We start from the raw sequence: 25,940 nt of genomic DNA, 5'->3' as shown, positions 1-25,940 counted from the left end.
GGGCGCCATTTTGAAAAGGGGGGAAAAAAATCCCTCCCCGGCGGCGGCGGCGGCGGCGGCGGTGGCGGCCCGGCTGAGGTGCTGGGGCGGCAGCTGCGTGGCGGCCGCCTCCTTCGTCCGCCGCCGCCTCGGCGCTCGCCCGCCCGCGCGCGCCCGCCGGCCGGACGGCCATGGCAGGTGAGGGCCCGCGCGGGCGGGGTCGCGGGGCGTGTGGCGTGGCGGGGGGCGCGGGCGGGGCCGCGCGGCCTGACGTGCCCGGTGTGTCCGCAGGAGCCGGAGGCGGCGGCTGCCCCGCGAGCGGCAACGACTTGCAGTGGTGTTTCTCGCAGGTCAAGGGGGCCATCGACGAGGACGTGGCGGAAGGTAAGGCCTCGCCCTCCCCCGTGCCCCTCCCCGCGCCAGCCCTCGGGACCTGGTGTCGAGGCCCCGCCGGGAGCGTGCGCGCCGAGGTCCGGTCCGCAGACTGCAGCCGGCCCGCGAGCTGTGCGGGGAGCCCAAGGTCACGGCGCCTGCTCGCAACTCGGTCTTCCGCGCGGGTTCCGGGCTCTCCCCACCGCACGGGCTGCCGCCGGCAACTCGGACCTGGAAGTCTTTGCAGAAACGGGGGGCTCGGGAAACCAAACGGGGGCGACTGCTCCTCTGCAGTGGGTACGGGCCGCGCTGGGCCGGGCGGGACGGCGGCCGGAGCCCTCGATCCGGGCCGCCTGTTCCGCCGGGGGTCTGGGCCGCCGTTGGCCGCGGTGTCCACCTTTAAAGACGGGTCGGGATCTGGTGGTCAGTTCCTGCCTGTCCAGGGGCGCGTTGCCAAGCCCTTGCTCGGACCTGGCGGCTCTTTTCGGCACCGTAGCCCCGAAGGAGCCAGCGCACCAGGCTCCGGGCTGCCCACCCAGCCGCGCGGCAGAGACGCGGGAGTTTCGTCAGAGCCACACGGTCACTTTCTGCCTTGACACAAAAGACCGCTCTTTTGCCCCAAGAAACGGACAGCCTCTGGCCAGTGCCTGGCCCCCTCTCCTCCTCCGTGGCCCCGCCGGTGACCTTCCTGGTCCGGAGACCTTTGGCGCGGATTGTTAGGCTAAGCCCTGCTCCGAGAAGTCTGAAGATAGAGGCATAGAGTTTGAGGTGGAAACTAGGCGATTTTATAGAACCGCAGCAGTGTGGTTCTGTTTCTCTTCTGTTCACTTAGGATACGTTACTTTTGTTCATTTTGCGTGAGCCCAGTGGGTGACAGTTTAACTTCCTCGAAATTTCTATCAGGAGCGAAGCAAACCCTGTTTGTTTAGACGCAGTGGTTCTCAGCCTTCTGGCCCTTGAAATACAGTTCCTCATGTTGTGACCCAACCATAAAATTATTATCGTTGCTACTTCATCACTGTAATGTTGCTACCGTTATGAATCGTAATGTAAATATCTGATTTTATCTTTTTATTTTTTTTTTAATATATCTTGTTGATTTTTTTACAGAGAGGAAGGGAGAGGGACAGAGAGTTAGAAACATCGATGAGAGAGAAACATCGATCAGCTGCCTCCTGCACACCTCCTACTGGGGATGTGCCCGCAACCAAGGCACATGCCCTTGACCGGAATCGAACCTGGGACCCTTCAGTCCGCAGGCCGACGCTCCATCCACTGAGCCAAACCGGTTAGGGCCGTAATGTAAATATCTGATATTCAGGATGGTCTTAGGCGACCCCTGGGAAAGGGTCGTTCCACCGTCAAAGGGGTCGCGACCCACAGGTTGAGAACCGCTGGAGAGGTAGCGAGGTGGAAGGGCTCAATGCCTCTATTAATTTCTGTTTTGTTTTTTCCTTAAGGAAGTCATTGTTGACAAGCTGAATAAACTTTAAATCTAACGAATGACGTGTTTTACTAGTACTACGATGTTATAGTTTGAAAATATGCTGTCTTTTAAAAACCCTTGGCAGAAATATTTTGTTCTTTGAATTAAACTGATTGGAAATTTTTGCAGTTTGAAGTAAAATGTTGAACACATCTCAAAGCTTGGTATTTCGGGTTATCTTTTTTGGTGATAAAAAGCTTTGTAGTCATTACCCACGTTGTTGGTTTGTTTGTTTTTTATTGTGTGTATTCAGGCTTTCTATCTTAGTCCACATATGCTTCAGCCTTAGTAATCTATCAGGGTTAACGCATTTATAACTCTTCATCGTAGTTGTGATAGTTTCATTTGAATTGTTTTATTACAATAGAAGTCGGTAATAAGGAAAATGTAATTGTTAGCAACTAGTGATTGTTAAGCAATTAGAATAAAGATGGTCAAGAAGCTGGTTGTAGCCCTAGCTGGTTTGGCTCAATGGACAGAGCATGGGCCTGCGGACCCAAGGGTCCCAGGTTTGATTCCTGCAAAAGGGCACATGATCCGGTTGCCGGCTGGATCCCCAGTAGGGGGCGTGCAGGAGGCAGCCAACCAGTGATTCTCTTTTTCGTCATTGACGTTTCTATCTCTTTCTCCCTTCCTCTCTGAAATCAATAAATATATATTTAAAAAAAAAAAAAAAAGAAAGAAAGAAACTGGTTGTACCCAAACATCCTTGAGGAAGAAATGTCGCCAAGTGCTAACAGCAGGTGGGTCCTTTAAGGAGATGTGTACCCTGGTTGCTTGGACGGGGGACTTGAGTAGTAAATTTGTTTAGATTTGTGGCTCATAAGGCCTTTGTTCTTGAAAGTTTTGTTCTGGTCTGAGCTCTGCTTTGAGAAGTTCGACTGTAACCTTCAACTATCCACTTTCCCCTGCACTGGGAGATGAAGTGGCTGAGATTGTTTTCATGGGAAGTTCTGGGTTTGGTGTATGCCTGCCATTGTCAGGTCTGTGAAATGGGCACTGTTCCTTGTGACTTTGCAGGATTGTTGGGAAGATTCCAGGTAATGCAGGGACTCTCTAGCAAACAGGCAGCACAGTACCTGGTAACTGTTAAAAGCTGGTGTCTTGCATAGGAGAATAACTTACTCTTTGTTTCTCCAAGGAGCCAACTTAAGAAAATGAAGGGTATTGGGGGCTAGTTTCCAGCTGAGTTCATTTTAAAAGGTCAGAACAGTGTCCTGAAGGGCTGCTGGTGCTGGGTGTTGGAATAGAGAAACCCAGTTCCTGCCTCACAAAGCCCTCTGCTTAGGCCAGGGGTCCTCAAACTTTTTAAACAGGGCGCCGGTTCACTGTCCCTCAGACCGTTGGAGGGCCGGACTATAGTTTAAAAAAAAACTATGAACAAATTCCTATGTGCACACTGCACATATCTTATTTTGAAGTAAAAAAACAAAACGGGAACAAATACAATATTTGTATTTGCATGTGGCCCGCGGCCGTAGTTTGAGGACCCCTGGCTTAGGCAGACTGAAGCAGATGGGTCATTGCGTCATTCTGAGAGCAGGGCATTTCGAGAAAACATGATAGACGTGCCCAGTACAGAGACTTGTATGGGTAGTGAAGGGGAGAAGTGAGGCTGTGTGTAGGAAGAGGGAGGAAGGAGAAGAATGTTCCCGATGGAGGGAGATTGGAGAGAATGTGGTGCTTTCTGGGAAACCAGTGTGGTTGGCAGGGTCCAAAGGGTGATGAATGAAAACCTTGAATGCCATGCTGAGGACTTAGAATTGTGCTTTGAAGTGATTGCAACGGTAAGCAGAGGAGTGACACTGACTATGTTTTTTAGGAAGATCACTCTGGCCTTTGGAGAATGGAGGTTCTGGGGTAAGAACGGAGGCAGAAGTACCAATTAGAAACGTACTGCAATAATAAAGGCTGGAAATGTGGGCCCGCTCTAAATCAGAGGTCTGCCGACTTGTTTGTAAAGGCATCCCGTAGATATTTTCTACTTTGCAGACCACACTGTTTCTGTTGCAACTACTAAGCTCAACTCTGCTTTTGTAGCAAGAAAGCAGGGAAGAACCCACTTAGGAATGGGTGTCATGGTGGGCCAGTACCATTATTAACAAAGCAGCGGGGGTCAGATTGTGCCCTTGAGTTGGCCAGCCCTGTGCTAAACCAGTGGTTCTTGGAGCCTTTGGTTCCAGGAGGACGCGAGAGCTTTCGTTCTTGTGGGTTATATGTATCAAGATTTGTTATATTTAAAGTTAAAACAGAACAATTTAAAATATTTTCATTATTTCACTTTAAAATAATCTATTACATGTTAACATGACATTTTAAATGAAAAACAGATTTAGTGAGGAGAATGGTATATACTTTTTGCAAACTGTAAGTATATGGCTTAGTCGAAGATAGCTGGATTTTCAGATTTGCTTCTGCAATTAACCTGTTGCAGTGGTCTTACTGAAATACTTGAGCCCGGTGCACTAATTCGTGCACCAGTGGGGTCCCTAGGTCTGGCCTGTGGGATTGGGCCAAAACCCACTCTCTGACATCCCCCGAGAAGTCCTGGATTGCGAGAGGGTGCAGGCTAGGGACCCCACTGGTGCATGGTCAGGGCCGGAGAGGGACGCAGGAGGTTGGCCAGTCAGGGAGAGACTGCAGGAGGGCTCCAGGGCGTGTCTGGCCCATCTTCCTCAGTCCCAATTGGCTGGACCCCAGCAGCAGGCTCACCTACCAGTCAGAGTATCTGTCCCCTGGTGGTCAGTGCACATCATAGCAAGCAGTTGAGCGGCGTTAGCATATCATTAGCATATTACGCTTTGATTGGTTGAATGGACAACTGGACACTTAGCATATTAGGCTTTTTTTATATAGGATATGAAGAAAATTTGGCCTCAGCTTACACATAGTTAGAAAAGGAAGGAGTGACGGAATAGCCTTCTCATATAGTTGCGGCTATTCTTTAATAGTACAATGAAACTGAAGGGGTGATGCTTTCCTCAAGTTTAGTTATGCTTTGAAGCCTGAAACTTTTTATTCCATTACATCGAAATCCATAGTTCTGTCTTGTACTTTGAATAAATCTCTTACTCATGCGTGTGGTTTGCTAACATCACACCTGGGTCATCGGAAAATATTTGTGCATTGAATTGTTCAGGTTATATAAATGATGCATTTCATTATACAAGCTCAAAGAAAATCACACTTGTTAATATCACCACTGACCTCATCAGAAAAATCTTACAGTGGAGGCTGTCAAATTAATAGTAATTGATATAAGTTTTCTAAAATTCTAATTTTCTATTGAAAGCTTGGATTTTATCCTATATAATAAAACCCTAATATGCAAATTGACCAAACAGCAGAACGACCAGTCACTATCACGCACACTGACCACCAGGGGCAGACGCTCAGTGCAGGAGCTGCCCCCTGGTGGTCAGTGTGCTCCCATGGGGAGCGCTGCTCAGCCAGAAGGTGGGCTGACCTCTGGCGAGTGCAGCGGTGATGGCGGGAGCCTCTCCCACCTCCGAGGCAGCGCTAAGGAGCAGGAGCCTGGCTTATGGCTGGTGAGCGCAGCAGCAGCACTAAGGACCCCTCGGGAGATGTCCACCTGCGGGGGGCGGAGGGGGGGGGGAGCGGGCCTAAGCTGGCAGGCGGACATCCCCTGAGGGGTCCTAGGCTGCGAGAGGGCACAGGCGGGGCTGAGGGACACCCCACCCCCACCCCCCACCCCCCGCTCGAATGTCGTGCACCATGCCTTTAGTTGGCAATAAACACTGTCAATTAACTGGTTTCCATGAAGTGAGAGGCTCACTTCATTGTTTTCCATGAAGTGAGAAATTTTCAAAAATAATGCTGCCAAATACCAAAGTCTGAACCACCATAGTTGGTCTGTTGCTCTTTCCTCCAAATTCCTTCTTTGTTATGGATTTCCTCTTACATGTGTGCCAGTCCTGAGCTGTGGGTTCATGTTTCAGGTGGAACCGCTTTGGACACTTGTGTGTGCAGGTGGGCTTTTCAGCTGAGGGCTGCCCTGTGGTGGGTCATTTCTTTAAGGACGTAGTGTGTTTGACCCTTGATGCCTTCTCTCCCGGGCTTTATCATTTCCGAAAGGAACCCTGAGGATGGTGGGAATGATTCATTCCTGGCAGCCAGCATTTGGGACACAGGAGTGGGAGTAGCTGTGTGCTCCCACCTGTCAGAATGGGGAAAGCTTGGGGGCCAGCAGTTCTGCACAGACTTGCAGCCATCTCCTAGTTGAGACCTTGTTGAGGCCCTGGCTCCTGTAGTTTCCTTCTGCCCCTTGCTGAGGTTGGGAGGGAAAGGAGATGAGCAGCTGCCCGTGGCCCGCCACACTGACTCAGAATCTGCGGTGGGTGCTCAGGGGCTGCTGAGCATTATCCATGGTGTGAGGGTGATGTACACACTAGTAAGCCTGCATCGGCCCGGCATCCCTCACTGCTTGCACATCAGAGAGGAGCCTTGCTCTTGCCGTGCGAACAGGTCCATTGCCACACAGATCATGGTCAGGGGTGCCAGCTGTGCTGTGCTTGGGGCTCCTGGCCGCTCAGACAGAAAACAGAATTGAGTCATCGTGCAGTACACAGTAGTTTCAAACTGCCTCGCTTGGTGCCCTCAGTCAGTGTCGTACTTAGTGTGACTCTGGTCTTGTAAAGTATTCATCAGGTTAAATTAATGTTGGTGATTTAAATTTTATTGGGGTTTTTTTCTTAGTATTTAGTTTGAATATTTTTATTTTAGAGCTCTTCTAAACTACAGTATTTCTAATTTTAGGTTTATACATTTTTATGTAGCTTAATGAAAATGATTTCTCACCACTGACAGTAATGGGAGATTTAAAAGATTCAGTCCAGGACTAGCCGATGTGGTTCAGTTGGTTGGGCATTGGCCTGTGTACCCAAAGGTTGCTGGTTCGATTCCGAGTCAGGGCATATGCCTAGTTTGGGGCTCATCTCTGGTAGGGGGCGTACAGGAGGCAGCCAGTTGATGGATATATCACTCTCACATGGCTGTTTCTCTCTCAAAATCAAATTTTTAAAAAATATATTTTACTGAGTTTTTTTACAGAGAGGAAGGGAGAGGGATAGAGAGTTAGAAACATCAATGAGAAAAACATTGATCAGATGCCTCTGCACACCACCCTACTGGGGATGTGCCGGCAACCAAAGTACATGCCTTTGACCAGAATCGAACCTGGGACCCTTTAGTCCACAGGCCACCGCTCTATCCACTGAGCCAAACTGGTTAGGACTTTCTCAAAATCAATTTAAAAAATAAAAGATTTAGTCCATTTTTATTAAGTTTGAAAATCACTGACAAGGCTAGAATACCATTAATTACATGATACACCTCCTGGGTATAAATAGCATAGATGTAGTCTCTTTTAGTCCAGTACAGAATAATTCAGTCCCCTTTAGTCCAATACAGAATATTTCAGTTTCATTTAAGCAAATTAGGTTATTTCGAATAATTTAGTTTAAAAATTGACACTTCAAACAAGAAGCCTAGTCCTTTTCCCAAGTCTAACTGAAGATTTTTTTTAAAGAAAAACGAAATCCCAGGCAATAGAACTCAGTATGTTTTTATAAGTCAGTAAACAGTGCCAATGCAATAAGAAATCATCTGTTATAATTCTTTGATGAAAATATTTGTGCATACCTTTAAGAATTGTATTAAATTGTGGCCACTTTGGAGGGGCAGTCTTCAAGTGGTTTCAACATTGGGGTCTGTTTCTGATGCAGATGTCATGTATGACAGCCATTCAGCAGTATGTCTTTAAGCACTCCCAACTTCAGTAGTCCTGCAGCCCAAGCAGTCACTGGCATCTGCTGGTGGATATGCCCTTGGTGGTGGTGGCCAGCAGCAGGAACAGTTTGAAGTAAAACCGCCCTTTCTCAGAGCAGCCAGAGAGATGAGATTTTCTGAGGCATTTGAGACGGTTGAATCTCATTGTGGTCATAGAACCAGCTATTGTGGCCCCTTGGGAGACCATACCCACACCTTGGTCGCAGTTCAGTCAGCACTTAAGCAGGACTGCGGAGAAAGCAGTTTCCTCCAGAGTCTGTTGGGGGGTTCCTTCCAGCACGGGGCCTTGTTCTCTCGGTGAAACTTGGCTTTGCCCCTGGGGAGCTGATGTCCAGGGTCTTTGTGTCGATAGTGTCAGAAGTCTCGGTTTTGACCAACATAGTCTCACTAGGTAATGGGTCATCATTGTCAGTAGTAATGACTTCATCCAGACAAGGGAATAGAACCTGTACTGTCCATAATGTCATTTCGTACAGAAACCAACAAAAGTTACTGCGTAAAATTTACGACGTTTCTGTTAATATTATGTAACAATCAGATATATTTTAAAAGTTAGTATTAGGCAGGCATTATATATTAGGCAACAGTCTCTTTGAACCAGTTTTTTTCTTTTCAATATTAATTTTCTAAATTTCTACCGTACATGCTTATATAAGACAACCCAGTCTAGATAAATCCTGGTGCACCAGGGACTAGGTATTCTATCCCTTGGGCAAAACCTTAACTTCATATGTGCTGTTGGCTCTGGTTCCAGAACCGAGTAGTGGCTGGTTGGTAATTAAAAGTTTCTTAGGAAAATTTGGCTTTATCCAGGGAGAAAGTTTTATATATGTTTATCTGTCTTTTGACCTTTTTTGTTGATTTTTTTTATACTCACTGTGATTTCTCCCACAATTGTAATCTGGTAAACTGCCTCTGTATTTTATTGACAGCTGACATTATCTCAACTGTTGAATTTAATTACTCTGGAGATCTTCTTGCAACAGGAGACAAGGGAGGCAGAGTTGTTATTTTTCAGCGGGAACAAGAGGTCAGTAACTTACAGTCCACATACCGGATGAAATCAGTCAACCCTTCTGATATCACTTTAATCATGCAGAATCGTCTTACCAAAATTATCTCCGGGAGTTGTGTTTCAGCTCACTGCCATCCAGCCATTGATCCCTGGTCAAGTCCCCATGCCTTCTGTAATTCATTCAAGGGGCTGTCCGTGAAATCACTTCACAAGCCCCAGCCTGTGGTCTGGCTGTACAGGGTACTTACTGCTGAGGAGACCTGCTTGGGGGGAGGGGAGGGGGGGCATTTGTTCTCTCTGCCTCCTCACCCCCTGAGGGCTGCATTGTCAGTGCAGGAAGGGAAGGTATCTTCAGAACACAGACCTGGGAGGGGCCCACAAGTGAGTCTCACTTATGAGCACTGGTTGTAGGTCGTGTCCCTTTCTGGGGAGCCAGGGAGAAAAAAACCTTGTTTTCAGTTGTGCGAGAGAGGGAATGGGAAGGAACCCAGCCTTGCCCACCCCCTGAGTTCTGGGGGCTTATCAGAGTCTCCGAGAGCACCGAGAAAGGATCAAGCGTAATGATCCCCATGCAGGTGTGCTAGCCCGGCCTGGGGTCTCTCTGCAGAGTGCCTGTCTTGCTTTTCCCTGAGAAAACCGTGACTAGGCTCCCTTGCCTTCCTGTTTCCTGGTAGATCAGCGGGCAGTTACTTGTACATCTCCAGATTCCAGTCTAGCCTCTATAAGTTTTTGTGGTAAAACTTTAGTATAGAGACTAACGAGCCCTTATTCTCTTCAGTGGAGGTCTGTACCGTAGTACATATCACCAGGCAGGGGCACCAAGGGGCATCTATGGTGTGGCCCTGGCTCCTGGTAGAAGTAGGGAGAATAGAAGGACTGGGGGTCATCTTTCTTGTTGTTTTACTAAGGTGGTTAATTTTGACTGTCATCTATTGTACATTTTGGGGGGCTCAGGTGTTTTTTTGTTTGTTTTACTTTTAAAAATGTGTGTGGTCATTTGATGTTCAAATTGGTAATGCTAACATTTCCCCTACACTGTGCTTGTTCATGAAAACAGCTTTATATTTTCTTGCAGAATAAAAGCCACCCTCATTCTAGGGGAGAATATAATGTTTACAGTACCTTTCAAAGTCATGAACCAGAATTTGACTATTTGAAAAGTCTAGAAATTGAGGAAAAAATTAATAAAATTAGGTGGTTACCACAACAGAATGCTGCTCATTTTCTACTCTCTACAAACGGTAAGACTTTTGTTTTTAATGGCTATTTGATTTAGGATTTCATTTTCTATATGTGGGTTGTTTTTGTTTTGTTTTTTACCCATTATAGAAGTTATTTCTGCTTTAAACTTTGTGGGGAGGGTAATTATTAGCTAGGAAACAAGTGATAGGTTGAAAATTCAAATAATGCAAACACACACTCTCCCAGTAACACATCCTTAGAAAAGGAGAAGAAAACGCTCCACATGTGGACCAAGCGCCAGTGGTGCCCTCCCCGTTTTCAGCTCTGACACCGCTACTTATGTAAGAAACAATGTCCACCCATAATTGGAAATACACACTTCTCTAGTATAATACCCAACGAATAGTGGTGCATGATAATATGGTTTTTTCTTTTAATACGGAGAATGAGGTTTTTATTTTCAGATAAAACTATTAAATTATGGAAAATAAGTGAACGGGATAAAAGAGCAGAAGGTTATAACTTGAAAGATGAAGATGGACGACTTCGAGACCCATTTAGAATTACAGCACTGCGGGTATACATTCCGTTTTCTTTAAACTATCAGTATTTTTCATAAATTGATCAATAATAATGCCTAAGTCAGCTATTATCTGCCTTAGTGATTCAGAAAGTTATTTATATAATAGAGTCATTGTATGTATGCATGTTAGAAATGGGATTTCTCATATTTCACAAGAGCAAAAGTCACACGTTAGCTTCAGAAAATGCAGTAATACTGAAGAACAGACTCCGGTTTAATTCCACAACAGCAGCCTTTCTAAGTGTATCCCCTGCCTTTCACTGTACAGGTTCAGATTAGCACATAGCGGGTTGACGACCAGGAGGAATTGAGAACACCTCCCAAGGTGACATAGCACAGGTTGCAGATTGAAAGATGAGCTACAGGCCACCAAGATGCATTTATGGTGGGTTTAGTTGGATTTTCTCTGAGTTAACTGAGGCAGGTCTAATGCTTCAGAATCCTTGCCTGTCCATGAGCATCATTACTTTTTTAATTGTTGAATTCTCCACTCGCTTTTTGGTGCGCTGGGTATAGAATGAAATGGCTGTATTTCATCAGTTCTGTTACCTAAGTTTTTTCACATTTTTAACATCTATGAGATTGAGTAAAACTTAAAATCTCAGTGTCTTGTAATTGGCCTGAGAGGGAGAGGGGGAGGTGCATGCCATGGATAGTATCTTAAATGTGACAAAACGTGAAGGAGGTAAACACGTGAGTCATGGCCAGGCATGCCTCATATGACACCAGGAAGTACCACTGTGCACAGGACGGCACAGGAAGATGGGCACCCATGGTGGTGCAGAGGGTCCCGACACAAAGCGGCCTCGTGTTTCTAAATGTGTTTACTTGTTTATCAGGCGAAGGTTGGTACGCACACGTTCAGGCTGTAGCAGAGGCTCTGCAGAGAGGGACACTGATGCAGGACTCCCCCACTTGGCCCACTGTAGTGACGCTGGGCCCTGTGCTTGTCTGTGTAATGCCATTCCTCTGCTTTCCTGCACTGGGTGCAGGCGGAGTGCTGGGGTGATGGGTGCACAGGACGGAGCCCCAGCCCAGCAGCAAAGGCAGTGCCAGCAGTTAGGAAAACTGGGATGTTTTGCCAAGGAGACATGCAGGATGGGCCAGTCACCGTAAGGCCTCTTAGGTCGATAGTGTTGCCCTGTTTCTGGGGGTTTGAGACCAGGAAAGCTGGGTAATGTGCTGAAATTGAGTTTACAGAACCCTAATTTGAACCAGGATGTGATCCAGCTGGTGATTTCTGACGCCCGTGCTTCTGCTTTTGGATCCGTGGTTCATGATAGTGTAGATGGTCCCTGTTTGTGACAGTGACACTAAGGTACAGTCACTGTTGTGAGCTGCTCATTTAAACTGTCAAGTGTAATAGAGAGGAGCAGGATGGGACCATGTGGGGTGCACTTTCTCCTGCCCCAACCTGTCCCCAGCACTGCCGCCCACCTGAGCATACTACCCTTTCTCAGTACCCAAGCTCCTTCTGACCATGCCTGCTTGCTACATGTGACACCCACATGCCTGTTTTGGAAAAGCTATAGGTCTTATTAAGCTCAATCTTGGTTTGTTCAAGGCTGCTTTTATGTGCTTGGCCTGAATAAAACTGGTGGATTTGTTGGCTGGTGAAGCATATGAGAAAAGCAGTTTCTGTATAAACTGCTCTTCTTTATCGCAGGGTCGGGTACGGGGTCACAGGCTGGGGAGCTACATTGACGCACCTGTGAATTCAGGTCTGTGTGTGCACCCTAACTGCCTCTAGAGATTCACATGGATGTTTAAGTTGTCTAAACTTAACTGGGTACGAGTGAGAACTATTGGTTTTCCTAAATTTTCTTTTACTCTTAAATTATTTTAGTGTTAGAAAACAGGCCTCATTAATTAGAGGAAGGTGTCTTCTATTATAAGTATTTAGTTGTCCTGTGTTTTGGTTACTAGACATGAGACATGTATGTATTGGAGGGGTATGCCAGGCCTGTCCCAAACCACATAGGGCTAACATGTCCCATTCTAGAGAAAGCAGGTGTGTGGTCAGCATTTAACTGGTTTAAAGTGAGGGAAGTCGCCCGGTCAGTGTGGCTCAGTGGTTGAGTCGAACTAGGAACCAAGAGATGACCGGTTTGATTCCTAGTCAGGGCACATGCCTGGGTTGCAGGCTCGATCCCTTGGCGGGGGGTATGCAGGAGGCAGCCAGTCAATGATGGGTCTCTCTTATTGATGTTTCTATCCCTCTCTCTAAAAAAATCAATTAAAAAAAAAAGTGAGGGAAGTCTCTTTGTGCACATTTCCCAAAGAATTTTGGCCAGAGACGACTAAAATGAGAGATTTCCCTTCTTGTCCTTTAAGGCACTACCTTTTGGTTTTAAATTACAAAAATAACAAAAAATACTATCACTAATTTTTGTTTGGATTATAAAGCTCCTTTTCTGCTAGATGTCAGTCCTTTTTTCTTCCTATCACATGTGGACACTGTCACCCACGACTGAGCCCCTCCTTCAGGCTGTGGCCCTTCCTCTTTTCCTTCGCCTGGCGAACACCTCTCCGCTGTTTCCATTTCGGTGTAGGTCCCCTCTTCCCTGGAAGAGATAGGGTTTCTGTGCCCCCTTTTTAAAACCTTTTATTGAAGTATAATGTGTACACCAGAAAATGCCCCTGCCATGTAGCTGAGCAGCCCCAGGAGCACAAGTGCAGCAGCCAGTGCGACTGAGAAACAGCAGCTCCCAGGGCGCCTCCTGTGCTCCTCCAGCCCTGCACCCCGCCACTGCTGTGCTGTGTGTGTGGAGCAGCAGGCACTAGTGGTGGGAAGGGAAGGTCCATGCTCCAGCTCCCTCCCAGGGGAGCAGACACGGAGGGTCCAGCTGAGCCTCCCATAGCCACAGGGACAGGCAGGACAGTGAAGCCACATCATTAGGCATCAGAGTCCTGAAGGCAGTTTGTTCAGGTGCTAGTTTAATTTTTTCTTCCACAAGAAGGTGTCAGCCTTGGTAGTGGCAGCCAGGAGGAGCAGCTTGAAATAGACAACCTCCCATATTGTAGCCTATTTCCATAGCCCTGTCACTTGCTTTTTAGGGTGTTATGGCACAAAACTGTCACTGAACTGTGAATGGAGATTCGTCTCTTTTGTTATCTGCTGTGTGTTCTGATTATATGCTGCTGTGGTCTTGTTTTGAATTCCTGTTTTCTTCCCATTTTAGGTCCCAATATTGAAACCCATGGACCTCATGGTAGAAGCAAGTCCACGACGAATTTTTGCAAATGCTCACACATACCATATAAATTCCATTTCCGTAAACAGTGATCATGAAACGTATCTTTCTGCAGATGACCTGAGAATTAATCTGTGGCATTTAGAGATCACAGATAGAAGCTTTAGTATCCTTCATCGGGCGGGTCTCGCACTTTCCTAGGCTTGTTCTTTGATAGGGAGCTCTCAGCGCTATACCCCCTCCAGTCTTTGCTGCCTGGCAGCCAGGGGTGTAAGTTCTCTGGTTTAAAGGGTCTGTTCCTTGAATTGGAACAGTTTTCTACCTTTGGGAAAAGTTTCCTATGCTGGGCATGATCTCAAGTCCATTGCCTTCCTGGTTAAATCATAGGCAGTTTTATGTAGTATGTATTTGAAAGTTCAGCGTTGCTTTTGAGGGGAGGGGAGGTGTTACTAAATTTGCTAATAGAAAATACTGGCTTTGGTTAGAAAGATATTTAAGTACCCAACCCCAGAGGTGACTGATCGTGGAAGACATGCAATTTAAGGAATAGTAAAAAATTCATCTTTTAAGTGATATATGCTATTATTTTTAGGATGAAAATCTAAATTTATTGTCTGATCACACATTTTAAAAGTTATGATTTTCCCAGAAAATAAGGACCCTCTGAAATCAAGTAGCTTCAGTCACATTTTTCCACATTTTGGAGTGTTGGCTGGCCGGCCAGCCAGAGCAGTCTTGACTACTGCTGTGCCGAGGCTCATGGTTTGGCATGTGCCTGTCTGCCTTTTACGCACATAAATCTCAGGAAATGAAGTGTATACGGCTTTAAATTCTAGCATTTCACACTTAGTTTTTATGAGCTGTGTCCTTGACTTGAGTTGGTGGTTTTTTCATGTGGTGACTGGTTGATGAAGCTGACTGACAGACCGTGCGGAGGTCTCGCTGGTGCCGCAGCGAGAGGAGGCCCGCCCCACCTAGGGAAGGAGCAGTGTGCCTGGCTCCCCTGCTCTCTTCTTCCTTCAACTGGGCAAAACTTCCCAAGTGTTGATACTTATATTTATGCTCATGCCCCGCTTGTTCTTTATTCTCCTCTAAAGCCTTAGATTTTTAATCATTCTTCTTCTGAATAGAATTGAAACAATAGGAAGGAAGATTCTGCCCCCATAGTCCAGCCCACCAGAGATGCCATTGTAAGTAGTTGGATGCATATCCTTCCAAGCTTTTTACGCCCATGTGCACAAGTTTTTATGTTTTGAAAACACCAGGCTCGTCCTCTACACAGTGATAGTAAAGTTCCCAGCACCCGGGAGGATCAGGAGGCCCAAGTTCAGCTCAGTGACCTTGGCATCTTCCTCTGTAAAGGTGAGGGACTAGAATGTGCCTTTTGGGGTTATTGTAAAAACTAAGAGAGAGTGATGCAATGGCTATTAGCCTCGTTTATTTTTTATTTGAACTTAGTAGGTTCACATTGGTTAATAAAAGTATATAGGTTTTAGGTAAATAGTTCTACAATACATAATCTGTATAGTGGGTTGTGTATTTATCACCTCAAGTCAAGTCTCCTTACATCACCATTTATTCCTCCCTTTGTTCTCTTCTGCCTCACCCCACCTAACCTCATTTTTTTTCTTAACATATGACCATCTTTCCATGTCAGTAGGAGTACAGACTTAAAATTGCAGGACTAATTATACACGTGTTCCTGTATTATATGTAACAGTCTTTGGAGCCATAGATCTCTATTAACTTAATATCCATTTTTTTATTTTTTTACTGTCCTTTGTCATTTTTTCTCCTTTTGGAAGCTCCTGTTTTCCCTTAATGATCTGTGAGAACTCTAATACACAAAGGGTTTGTTTATACAATCATATCTTTTACATATATATATATTTTTTTAATTGATTTCAGAGAGGAAGGACAACATCAATGATGAGAGAGAATCATTGATTGGCTGCCTCCTGCATGCCCCCTACTGGGGATCGAGCCCGCAACTGGGGCATGTGCCCTTGACTAGAATTGAACTCAGGACCCTTCAGTCCGCAAGCCGACGCTCTATCCACTGAACCAAATCAGCTAGGTTTATACAATCATACCTTTCATTGCTTATTAAACAATGGTTGTCCCATAATCATGCTTCACACACCCTTTCCTGTGACAGAGATTATAAAACATACTTTCTTATACTTAGTTGTCCCTATGAATACTGTAAACATAGTTTTGATCTGCTCACATGATAGAAATAGGGGCTAATGTGCTTCTCCAGATGCTCAGCCGCCTGCCCAGTGCCCTGTCCCTGCCCCTTCTGCACTCTGACAGCGGCCCTGGGGCTCCTCCGGTGACCACTGTCCCTTCAGTGTGCCTTGGGCTCCCTGCTTCTGAGCTGGCCAGCTGAGAGCTGGGCCTTGCGCTCTCATCTGTGGCCCTGGTTCTTACTCCAGCTGCCCTGGGCCTGCTGGGAGTCTTCTCTGGCATTCGCAGCCTCATGCCCGGAGCTTCCCTGGGTCCCCTCCCGGCACACCCCTGGGGTCACTGCCATGCTGTCACCCAGGTGTCAGCTTTCTCAGTGTGGCAGGACACATCTGAGAGGCAGTTTCTGCTCTTGTTTTTTCACTACAGTGATGGCTATACTTGGCGACCTACTATGTGACCCTGGGTGACTGTTTAGCACAAGCTCTGGATGTCAGATACTCGGGAAAGCAGAATCTTTTGGAATTTGGAGATACCGTGTGTGGTATATGTGTGTGTGTGGTTATTTATGGATAGAGCATGAGATTTTTGTGCAGGTGGGTGCTTGCTTGCTTTTCTTATTTATGTCATTAAATCTGTGTGATCTATATGAAGGCTTCATAAAACATCTGAAGCAGCAACAGGAGGAAAGCAGCACTGGTGAGAGAGAGAGAGAGTGTGTGTGTGTGTGTCCGTGTGTCCAACCCTGTCAGGCCCATTATCCTAGTCTGCTTAATGCATCAGTGTGGATCCTCTTACTGAAGGGCTCCCTCACAGCTAACCTCTTAAACCTCACTGCGGGGAGAACCTTGCTTGACATGGACTAACTAAAACCGCCAGGCGCTCTGCCTTAACCGCGCTTCCAGACATCGTGGACATTAAGCCCGCGAACATGGAGGAGCTGACGGAGGTGATCACCGCAGCAGAGTTCCATCCACACCAGTGCAACGTGTTTGTGTACAGCAGCAGCAAGGGGACCATCCGGCTGTGTGACATGCGCTCCTCGGCCCTATGCGACCGACACTCTAAGTGTAAGTGCCCGCCTGTTGGAAACGGCTCATTTAAATCCTGTCCAGACTCTGGAGTGTGTGCAAAGGCTGACGGTTTCCTTCTGCCCCCACGCTTGGGCCCACTTGTGGCCTCCTTGGTTCCATCAGTCATGGGCCATTGCCAAGAGGTCCTGCTTCCCAGAGACATTCATGTTGGAGCCACCGTAGGTTGGCTCTGCCCCCAGTCTCAGTGCATCGTCACAGGGACCTGGCTTGGGCCTCCAGGATGCATTTGCCCTGTGACCCTTCTCAGCTGTGAGCTGTGTTGGACTGGCAGCCAGTCTCTCAGGAAAGTCTAGCACTTCAATCCCAAGCCTTGACTCTCCTAGGTAAAGAAAGTTCTGGGTTCGTTTTATTTTTATCCATAAAGAATAGGCCCATCTTTATAGAAAATCATCCTACATGTCTTGGGGATGTGATGTATGTTATGGAGACGTTGCTGGAGGATCCTGAGGTGTGCCCCAGTAAAAACCGTCCTGTTCCAAACAGCCCCAACAAACATACAGGTTCGAAAAAAAAGTAAAGCAGCTTAAAATGAAAGAACATGCCGACCTCCTTGCCCAAAGTTGGCTGAGCCAAAAGCATGGCAGTGCCCAGGGCTCAGGTGCAGGCGTAGCCTCCACGACGACACGGGTGAAAGACCAGGGACTCACTGCCGAGAGAGCAGAACTGGGAGACAGTAAGATTTGCCAAGGAAGATGAGGATCTTCCTGAAAGTAGCGATCCAGTTTTGTCAGTACATCATGACCATGGAGTAGTGAAAACAAACTTTGTAGTAGGTGGTTATTGAAACTTGGACCATGTGGAGGTATGGTCAGTCTTGAGGTGGGGAAAACAGGATGTCTGAACTGCTGGAACGGCAAACCTTCAGCAGACGTGGGGGCACTTTCTCAGCCACCCTGAGCATGGCACCTGCGTTCTCATGTGATGCCATTTCTTAACTTCCAGTTGTAGGGATGGGGCAAGGCTGGACATGTCTGCTAGGGCCTGCCACAAGGACACGCAGCTGTCTGTGCAGTAACAGCCTCCAGTCAGCCCAGGGCCTTAACCAGGACACAAGTCAGCATGTCGTGGGGAACTTCTCCAGGTAGCAGTTGAGGCCTCCTGCATGGACATGCTGGGCCGGAGCTGGGTGGAATCGGGGCCCGTGCTTCTGATGCTGCCCCTTGTCACTCTCTGGCACTGAGAGGCCTGCCTAACGTCGTAAGCACAGAAGTGGAACACCTGAAAGTGCCTGGGATCAGAAGCTTGAGCAGTAGCCTTCTGAAGTGTCAGGGAGGGCCTAGGTCCTGCTGGGACTTCAAAATGATTTGTCCAGTTTCTAAACAGAAGTCGAAAATACTGTGTTTTTCAGTTTTTGAAGAACCTGAAGATCCCAGCAGTAGGTCTTTCTTCTCAGAAATAATTTCCTCCATCTCTGATGTGAAATTCAGCCATAGTGGTCGGTACATGATGACCCGAGACTACCTGTCGGTGAAGGTCTGGGATCTGAACATGGAAAGCCGGCCCGTCGAGACCCACCAGGTGAGGCCTCTGTGCGAGGACACGCCACATCTCACACATGACACTTTCTAACCATCCTGTGATCTCATTAAGGTCCACGAGTACCTTCGAAGCAAGCTGTGTTCTCTGTACGAAAATGACTGCATCTTCGACAAATTTGAGTGCTGCTGGAACGGTCCAGACAGGTAAGCCTGCATCAAGACTGACCGCTGCCCAGGCTCGTCTCCCATGGGTCTCCTCAGGCCAACAGGTGACTTCCAGAGACAGATGGCAAGCTGCGTGGAGGATGCTGATGGACTTGGCTTTCCAGGCCATCTGTTTGGTGACAGTCTTGAGGTGGGGAAGGCAGGATGTCTCAGCCAATTTCTCCCCTTGCTCATAATTCCTTACATATTTAGACAGCACAGTACTAGGTTCATGTTGATGGTTTTTTAAATGCTTGGTGAATGATAATTTCTTATTTTCTGTCTCCAAAATGAGTGGGAAGGAAGGGGGAGGTCATTTACTAGTAAGTATAGGAATGGCCTGCTCTTCCAGAGAGAAGCAGGAGAAAACACCCTCAGCGCTATTGGTTGTCACACTTGGACAGAGTAGAGGGGGCCAGGGTGAAATCCTCCTTTAATTTATAACGTGACAATTCTGTTACATCGATAGTTTATTTTTTTGCATTCTTTAAAGATGATAATACTATTGCTGAGAATTAAATCTTTAATATCATCAAAAAATTCTGTTTCAGATGATAGCAGGAGATGATCTTGCATCATCTTTAATAGAACTGTGTCACATAGCGCTCCCGGCAGTAAGGGACTGGCGGGCATTCTGGAAAACCCTTCAGCACAAACAGCAGGAACGCTGGGTATGACACCACACATTTCTTCACGTGCACAGTTGATCTCACAGGGGCCAGAAATGAGGGAGCCAGGACCCCTCAGCTTGTACAGCCCAGGGGTGGTACAGTCACACTTTGGGCCCACGCAGACAGGGCATTGAAACGGGAGTTCTCGTGGGTTATGGAAAAGGTATCTGTCTGCATTCAGATGGGGTCTCAGGAGAATTCAATAAAAATCTTGGGATTTGTGACCACGAACCTGCCCTCTGTCACAGCGATGAAGAGTTTGTATCTGCACTGGCTGCATGACCTGTGCTGAGGGTGAGGTGCTCTGCATGTCTGCAGGAGTAAACTGGCTTCCAGTCTGGGCTTGTACCCAACTTACCCGTCAGGCTTAGTGTTTCATGGGTGCTGGCTGAGGTCGTGAGATTCCTGGGTCAGAGACAGGACTTGTTCTTCATGGCACAGCAAAGCAGCATGAGCTTTGTGTTGGCCTTGGTCCCCCAGTCCCACAGGAGTGACACGAGGGGTCCAGGCAGATGCCATGCAAGCAGGGGGGCTGTGTCACAGACGGCACACACTGAGCTTTTTATAGCAAGTGGTAAACAAGCCTGCACTTATACCACAGCAGATACAACCCTAGAAGTGGGCCAAGTGGAGAGCACTCAAGAACCACATCTTGACAAGCCCCCCGAGAACTTGCAGGAGTGCCCACACCCATGGCAGAGAGCCCCTGCAGGTACACCCAGGGCTCACACGAGCTCACCGGCGGAAACTACCATGCCACCGGGAGTCAGTAGAGACAACAGAACTTCGCCTCTGAGAATTCAGATATTGAAATCAGACATTACAGAATATAAAATATGAATGCCAGAAACACAGGTTAAAGGAACAAAACCTGAACAGGCACAAGACAAAAGTGGCCTAGGAGATATGGACAAGAATCAATCAGAGCTTCTAGAAATAATGAGTGCAGTGGTTGGAAGTTGCTGCATGGAGTAAAACCACATGTTCCCCACAGATGGTCTCAGGAAGGCGCTGAGCACAGACAGCAAGCTGCAAGGATACGCATGGTTTGATGACGTGTGATATTTAGGATTGCAGGACAGTGTTTGTCTAAGAACATGTAACTCTTCAGAATATAGACATGTACAGTGTGGTGCACCCTGACCTTGAGTGCTTGTGCCGCAGGAGACACAGCAGGATTTAACTGTCAGCGGTGGCTTGTGGGTACACACATATTCTTGTATATTTATGCTTTTTGGTATATCTGAATGCATACAAAATTCATTTAAATTGCCTGTCCCCAGGAACTTCCAAAAGCTTTCCAGTAATGTTTACTTGTTCTTTCATTCTTGCGAACACTCCCCTGCCTTTTTGCATGGAAGCTTCTGTTGAGGGTAAGGTGAAGGGGAGGAGGGCCCGGGCCTTGCAGCCGAGCAGCCCTGCCACATGCTCTAGGTTGTCTAAAGAACGGACAGCCGCCGCTGGGAGTCCACTTATGCCACATCTGGCAGTGTTCCCACAGTTGCAATAAGTACAGCTAGCTAGGAGTAATTTTTCTCCTGAGTTTATCTTTTATTCTGGTGTGAAGTTCTAGACAAGGTTAATCAGACAGTCAAGTATTTGCCTACAGCTGGGATCAGCCTTGAACCATGTAAATGAAGCACCAGGCTTCCCCCTCAGGGTGACTGAAAGATCGTAGCTCCTCATGCAGTGAGGAAACAGGAGGACGTGGGTGTTGGAGGAAGAAGACTGCAGAAATGGCCAGGATTCTGGTCGTGTCCCGCTGGGAGAAATCAGCGGTGTTGTCTGAACACATCTCATCCAGAACTGGACACCTTCTGAAGCCAGGGCTGAAGTCATGGCAACTGTCACTGTTGTTCCGCCATTTTTCTCGAAAAAGACTGGAAGTTTTAACCAGTATAATAAAAATGTGTTATAATGATGATGATTTACTGAAAGCTATTAGAATTAGTCCTGAAGAAATAGTATTGCAACATCTGGAATTAATTATGAATGAGGTTCTAAATCTCTCCCACTCTCCTCCCAATGACTTTCTCTTCTTGTAAAAAATATTTTTGAAATTAATGAATTAAAAACACATTCTTTGATCAACTGTGAATGAAGCTACTGTGCCAAGCCAGACAAATGTCTATTGAATATGAACATGGATATCAACTTCAAATCACTGATACAATACAGAAGTTAAGCCTTGGAAATAAATTACACTGTTATCACCAGGACAGATGATATGTAGTAGGGTTCTTTTTACAGTTTTTAAAAATGTATTAATGTAGCCGAAACCGGTTTGGCTCAGTGGATAGAGCGTCGGCCTGCGGACTGAAAGGTCCCAGGATCGATTCCGGTCAAGGGCATGTACCTGGGTTGCGGGCACATCCCCAGTGGGGGATGTGCAGGAGGCGGCTGGTCAATGTTTCTCTCTCATTGATGTTTCTGACTCTCTATCTCTCCCTTCCTCTCTGTAAAAAATCAATAAAATATATTTTTTTTAAAAAAAATGTATTCATGTAATAAAAAAATATGAACCCATTACATTTTTGTTCTGTAATACTTGTTTTTACTGACATGACTTTATGAAAGTGTTTTATATATATGAAGTTCAGTAAGAAATTCTCACTGCATTTCTCTCCTGACCATGATTCCTTTTCATGTCTTGTTTCTAAGAATTGTCCTGTTATGTAGTACAGGAGTACCAGTGACCACATGGTTTGTCAAGTGCCTGCTGGCTTACACGTGCTTCTCTTTCTGTTTGAACAGTGCTATCATGACAGGGTCCTACAACAACTTCTTCAGGATGTTTGACAGAAACACGAGGAGGGACGTGACCCTGGAAGCTTCCAGAGAGAACAGCAAGCCTCGAGCCAGTTTGAAGCCTCGGAGAGTGTGTCCAGGCGGGAAGAGGAAGAAGGACGAGATCAGTGTGGACAGTCTGGACTTCAATAAGAAGATCCTGCACACGGCTTGGCACCCCAACGACAACATTATTGCTGTGGCTGCCACCAATAACCTGTATATATTCCAGGACAAAGTCAACTAGGAAGTGTGAGAACGCATCTCATCCTGAAAAGCTAAGCCTGTGGTTTCTGTTGTGGAAGGGGTGTTCTCTCCGTGGATCGCAGGGTGCATGCCCTGTTCCTTCCTAGACTGGAGCCTGCATACACACAGCCAGGGAGGCTGTGGGGGTTCGCTGCACAAGCGAAGAACTTGGTGCAGACTGATGGACAGAGCTCAATAAAGGCCATTACAATAAATGTATTTATTTAAATCTGAGCCGTCCTTTGCAGTTTATAGACCAAAAAATGAACACCCAACAGAAAACCTGTCCCGTATCACTCTCTCGTCCTCCTGCCATCTGATGAGGGCTCTCGTGCTACTGTACCAATCGTCCGGGGGCCACTGGCCAAATGCTCAGGCAGCTTGACCTCCCACATGCCTGTATCTTCCATCACACCTTCTGGTGTAACCACCTAATAAAAGCAACATACTATACAAAGTGTTTTTAATCCAAATCCAAGTATTGCCTTTTTCTTTGATCACAGATGATGAGGTTGTACAAATCATGCTTCAGAACAACCTGGAACCTTATCCTTCATTGGCAGGTGGCAGGACCTGTGAAGTTCTGAGCATGCCTGTCCCCAAGCTTGCTAACTTCGCTTGTTTCTGTAGAAAGACTACCTCTGACACAGCAGGTAAGATCCGAGACACCGTAACTCACCGCTGAGAAAGCAGATTGCAAGGAACTGAACAGACTTACTGCAATGCGATGAGCACCAGGTTCCATGCCTCTCAACTTCATTGCAGTTGAAAACGTGTGCTTGCTTTTAATTTGTTAAACGCAGGGAGGGCACCATGCTGTTACAGCTCACTCACCCTGTGTGCATAAGCCAGCAAAGTCAAACACCTTACAAGATGAGGCCACCAGCGTTCCCAGACAAGCCATAGAGCTGTAACCATACTAACCGCTGGGGCTGCACTGCCTTCTGACTCGCTCCTGAGCCCAAGGCAGTATTGGGGGAGGAGGGGGAAGAGCAGGGCTCACGCTCACTCTGAAAACAGGTAAGCAGGTATGTCTTGATTGCTAATGACAGTGATGCACAAATGGTGTCACTCATTACCCTGAATTAATAACGCCACTTAAGTTCACGTTAGAAATTGAGAAGCTAAAAGTGCATTTATTTTACTTGAAAAATAATGCTGTATATTGGTTGTGATATGGTTTACTAATCTGAGATGTGGAACAGAGTTAAGAATCACTCATCCCTGTTCCTTAAGAAAAAGCAGTTCTAGTAAAATAGGGTTGGATATATTTCCACTATTTTGACCAAAAAGTTTAATGAATTTCCAATGTTTAATGATTTGCACTATGGATTTAGACAACTTTTATCTTTCCTTTAAAGTGTATTTCCCCCCAAGTAGAAGGCCGGCCTTCTGTGTCGTGGATGGGACAGAGCAAGGGCTGTGGTGTCACTGTGGTTGCGACTGCAGGTCGCTTTAGCTGGCTCAGAAGCCCGTTCCTGAGGGTCCCTCTCCCAGAGAAAGGCACTGGCAAGTGAGTACAGGGCACAGAGGGCATTGGGCTTGCTTCACCTTCATCTCTCCGGAGCTGCACTGTCCTGTGGTTGAGGGAGGGAGTGCGGAGGTTGGAGTCGCTGCACTCACACCTACCTCCAGGTTTCTGTATTGCTCCCTGTGTATTGAAAGCCCTGAGCTAACACACCTCCAGTGCAAGCTGCCCCCCCCGCCCCCGCAGGCCACATGCTGGCCCCCCAATTCTGTTGATGCCTGGCTCACTGCCCAGGATGTGCTTGTGCTCAGGGTCAGCACACAGTGAAGCAGCCTCAGGGGCCTGTTTATTCATCCCTTTCAGAAACTAGATTTACCAGCAAGACCTGTGCTGCTGTGTCCACTGGACCTTACCTTCCAGTGCCCAGCCCATTGTGATCCAGTGTTCGGGCCCCACCCCCCTTCCCCGCCCCTTTAGCGTGGTTTCATCCATCAGGTTCCCTTGTCTCTATTTGACTTTGGCAATAAGTGAAGCATCACTATGGGTCTGAGTCATTTACACAAAAAGTATGGTTCCTCCTCGTACCTTTCCATCTCCTGCTCTGCCCTGTCCCGCCCACCCCTCTAGCCAATCCCCCTCTCTGGCATATTCACACCATATTCCTTTTTGCACAATGAGATGTGTACATTTCCTTCGGCTTTTTCATAAACGATAGCATACTACATCTTCTTTCCTCAAACTCTTATTTTGTTCACCAGTCTGCAATTAGGACTCAGTAGGTTCATCTCATCTCCTTTCCAGTGGTGGCAACTGGGGCAGTTCACCTGATAGCAGAGGGTCCCCTTCAAAGATGGACCACCCTGGTGGCTCTCCCACCCTTCCCAGGTAGGCCTCTGCACTCATCGCACAGTGGGTGGGAGAGTCCAAGGATAGGATGCAGCAGCCAGTCTGAGCAGTCCAGCAATACTTTCTCCCAAGCAGCCAAGTCTGTGAGGGACAGATGGTACCTCCCATGCAAGACTGACCATAGAGGACTGGGCTATTCTAAAATGGCCTGCCACTGACTCATTTCCTATCTACTGGGGACATAGATATTGACAACAGCTAAGAAATCATTCAGTATATTGCCCTGACCGGTTTGGCTCAGCAGATAGAGCGTTGGCCTGCGGGCTCAAGGGTCCCAGGTTCGATTCCGGTGAAGGGCATGTACCTTGCTTGTGGGCACATCTCCCGTGGGGAGTGTACAGGAGGCAGCTGATTGATGATTGATGTTTCTGGCTCTCTATCCCTCTCCCTTCCTCTCTGTAAAAAATCAATAAAAATAAAGAAATCAGTATCACTTCATTGACCCCTATTCCCCCCTTTATTTAAAAATATTTTTATTGATTTCAGAGAGGAAGGGAGAGAAACATCAATGATGAGACAGAATCATTGATCAGCTGTCTCCTGCACGGCCCCCCACTGGGGATTAAGCCCACAACCCCGGCACGTGCCCCACCCAACCGGGAATCAAACCCGGGACCCTTCAGTCCACAGGCCGATGCCTTATCCAAAGAGCCATATCAGCCAGGGCTCCCTCCCTTTTTAATTTATTTCAGAGAGGAAGGAAGCAGGAGAGATCAACAATGAGAATCCTCCATCAGCTGCCTCCTATGTGCCCCCCGACTGGGGACCACGCCCACAACCCAGGCATGTGCCCGACTGGGAATCGAACCGTGACCACCTAGTTCAGTGATGGCGAACCTATGACACGCGTGTCAGAGGTGACACGCGAACTCATTTTTTTGGTTGATTTTTCTTTGTTAAATGGCATTTAAATATATAAAATAAATATCAAAAATATAAATCTGTTTTACTATGGTTGCAAATATCAAAAAATTTCTATATATGACATGGCACCAGAGTTAAGTTAGGGTTTTTCAAAATGCTGGCATGCCGAGCTCAAAAGGTTCGCCCTCACTGTCCTAGTTCATAGGTCAATGCTCAACCACTGAGCCACACCAGCCAGGCATGTTTTAATTTATTTTAATCCAAAATTGTTTGGATTGTGTATTGTTTACTTGTTATTCAATGACTAAGTGTTATTTGTATTAATAGTAAAGGTCTGTTTGCAAAAGCTTAATTATAATACTGTTACCCTACCTGAAAAAAATATATATACAAACATACATATACACACTTTAAGG

At 46.9% G+C, this 25,940-nt stretch overlaps 1 protein-coding gene across 1 annotated transcript; it reads left to right on the top strand.

The window, feature by feature from the left end:
• Window positions 1-22,759, top strand: PPP2R2D (protein phosphatase 2 regulatory subunit Bdelta). Its single transcript, XM_081104583.1, has 10 exons — window positions 1-177; window positions 271-363; window positions 8,578-8,675; window positions 9,736-9,901; window positions 10,307-10,419; window positions 13,608-13,785; window positions 16,712-16,876; window positions 18,249-18,418; window positions 18,491-18,582; window positions 22,008-22,759. The coding sequence occupies exons 1-10, from the start codon at window positions 171-173 to the stop codon at window positions 22,285-22,287; spliced, it is 1,362 nt and encodes a 453-aa protein (XP_080960709.1). The 5' UTR covers window positions 1-170; the 3' UTR covers window positions 22,288-22,759.
• The last annotated feature ends 3,181 nt before the right edge of the window (window positions 22,760-25,940 follow it).

Source organism: Myotis nattereri (assembly GCF_964212035.1).
Source record: "Myotis nattereri genome assembly, chromosome: 13".
Taxonomy (NCBI): Eukaryota; Metazoa; Chordata; class Mammalia; order Chiroptera; family Vespertilionidae; genus Myotis; species Myotis nattereri.
The sequence above is the reverse complement of the archived record's forward strand: the minus strand, read 5'-3'. Positions and strand labels throughout refer to the sequence as shown.

Excerpts from the sequence above, each read along its gene's own strand:
- PPP2R2D (XM_081104583.1), top strand. Across the intron at positions 364-8,577 it reads CGACGAGGACGTGGCGGAAG|CTGACATTATCTCAACTGTT; the intron begins GTAAGGCCTCGC and ends TTTTATTGACAG. Across the intron at positions 8,676-9,735 it reads TTTTTCAGCGGGAACAAGAG|AATAAAAGCCACCCTCATTC; the intron begins GTCAGTAACTTA and ends ATTTTCTTGCAG.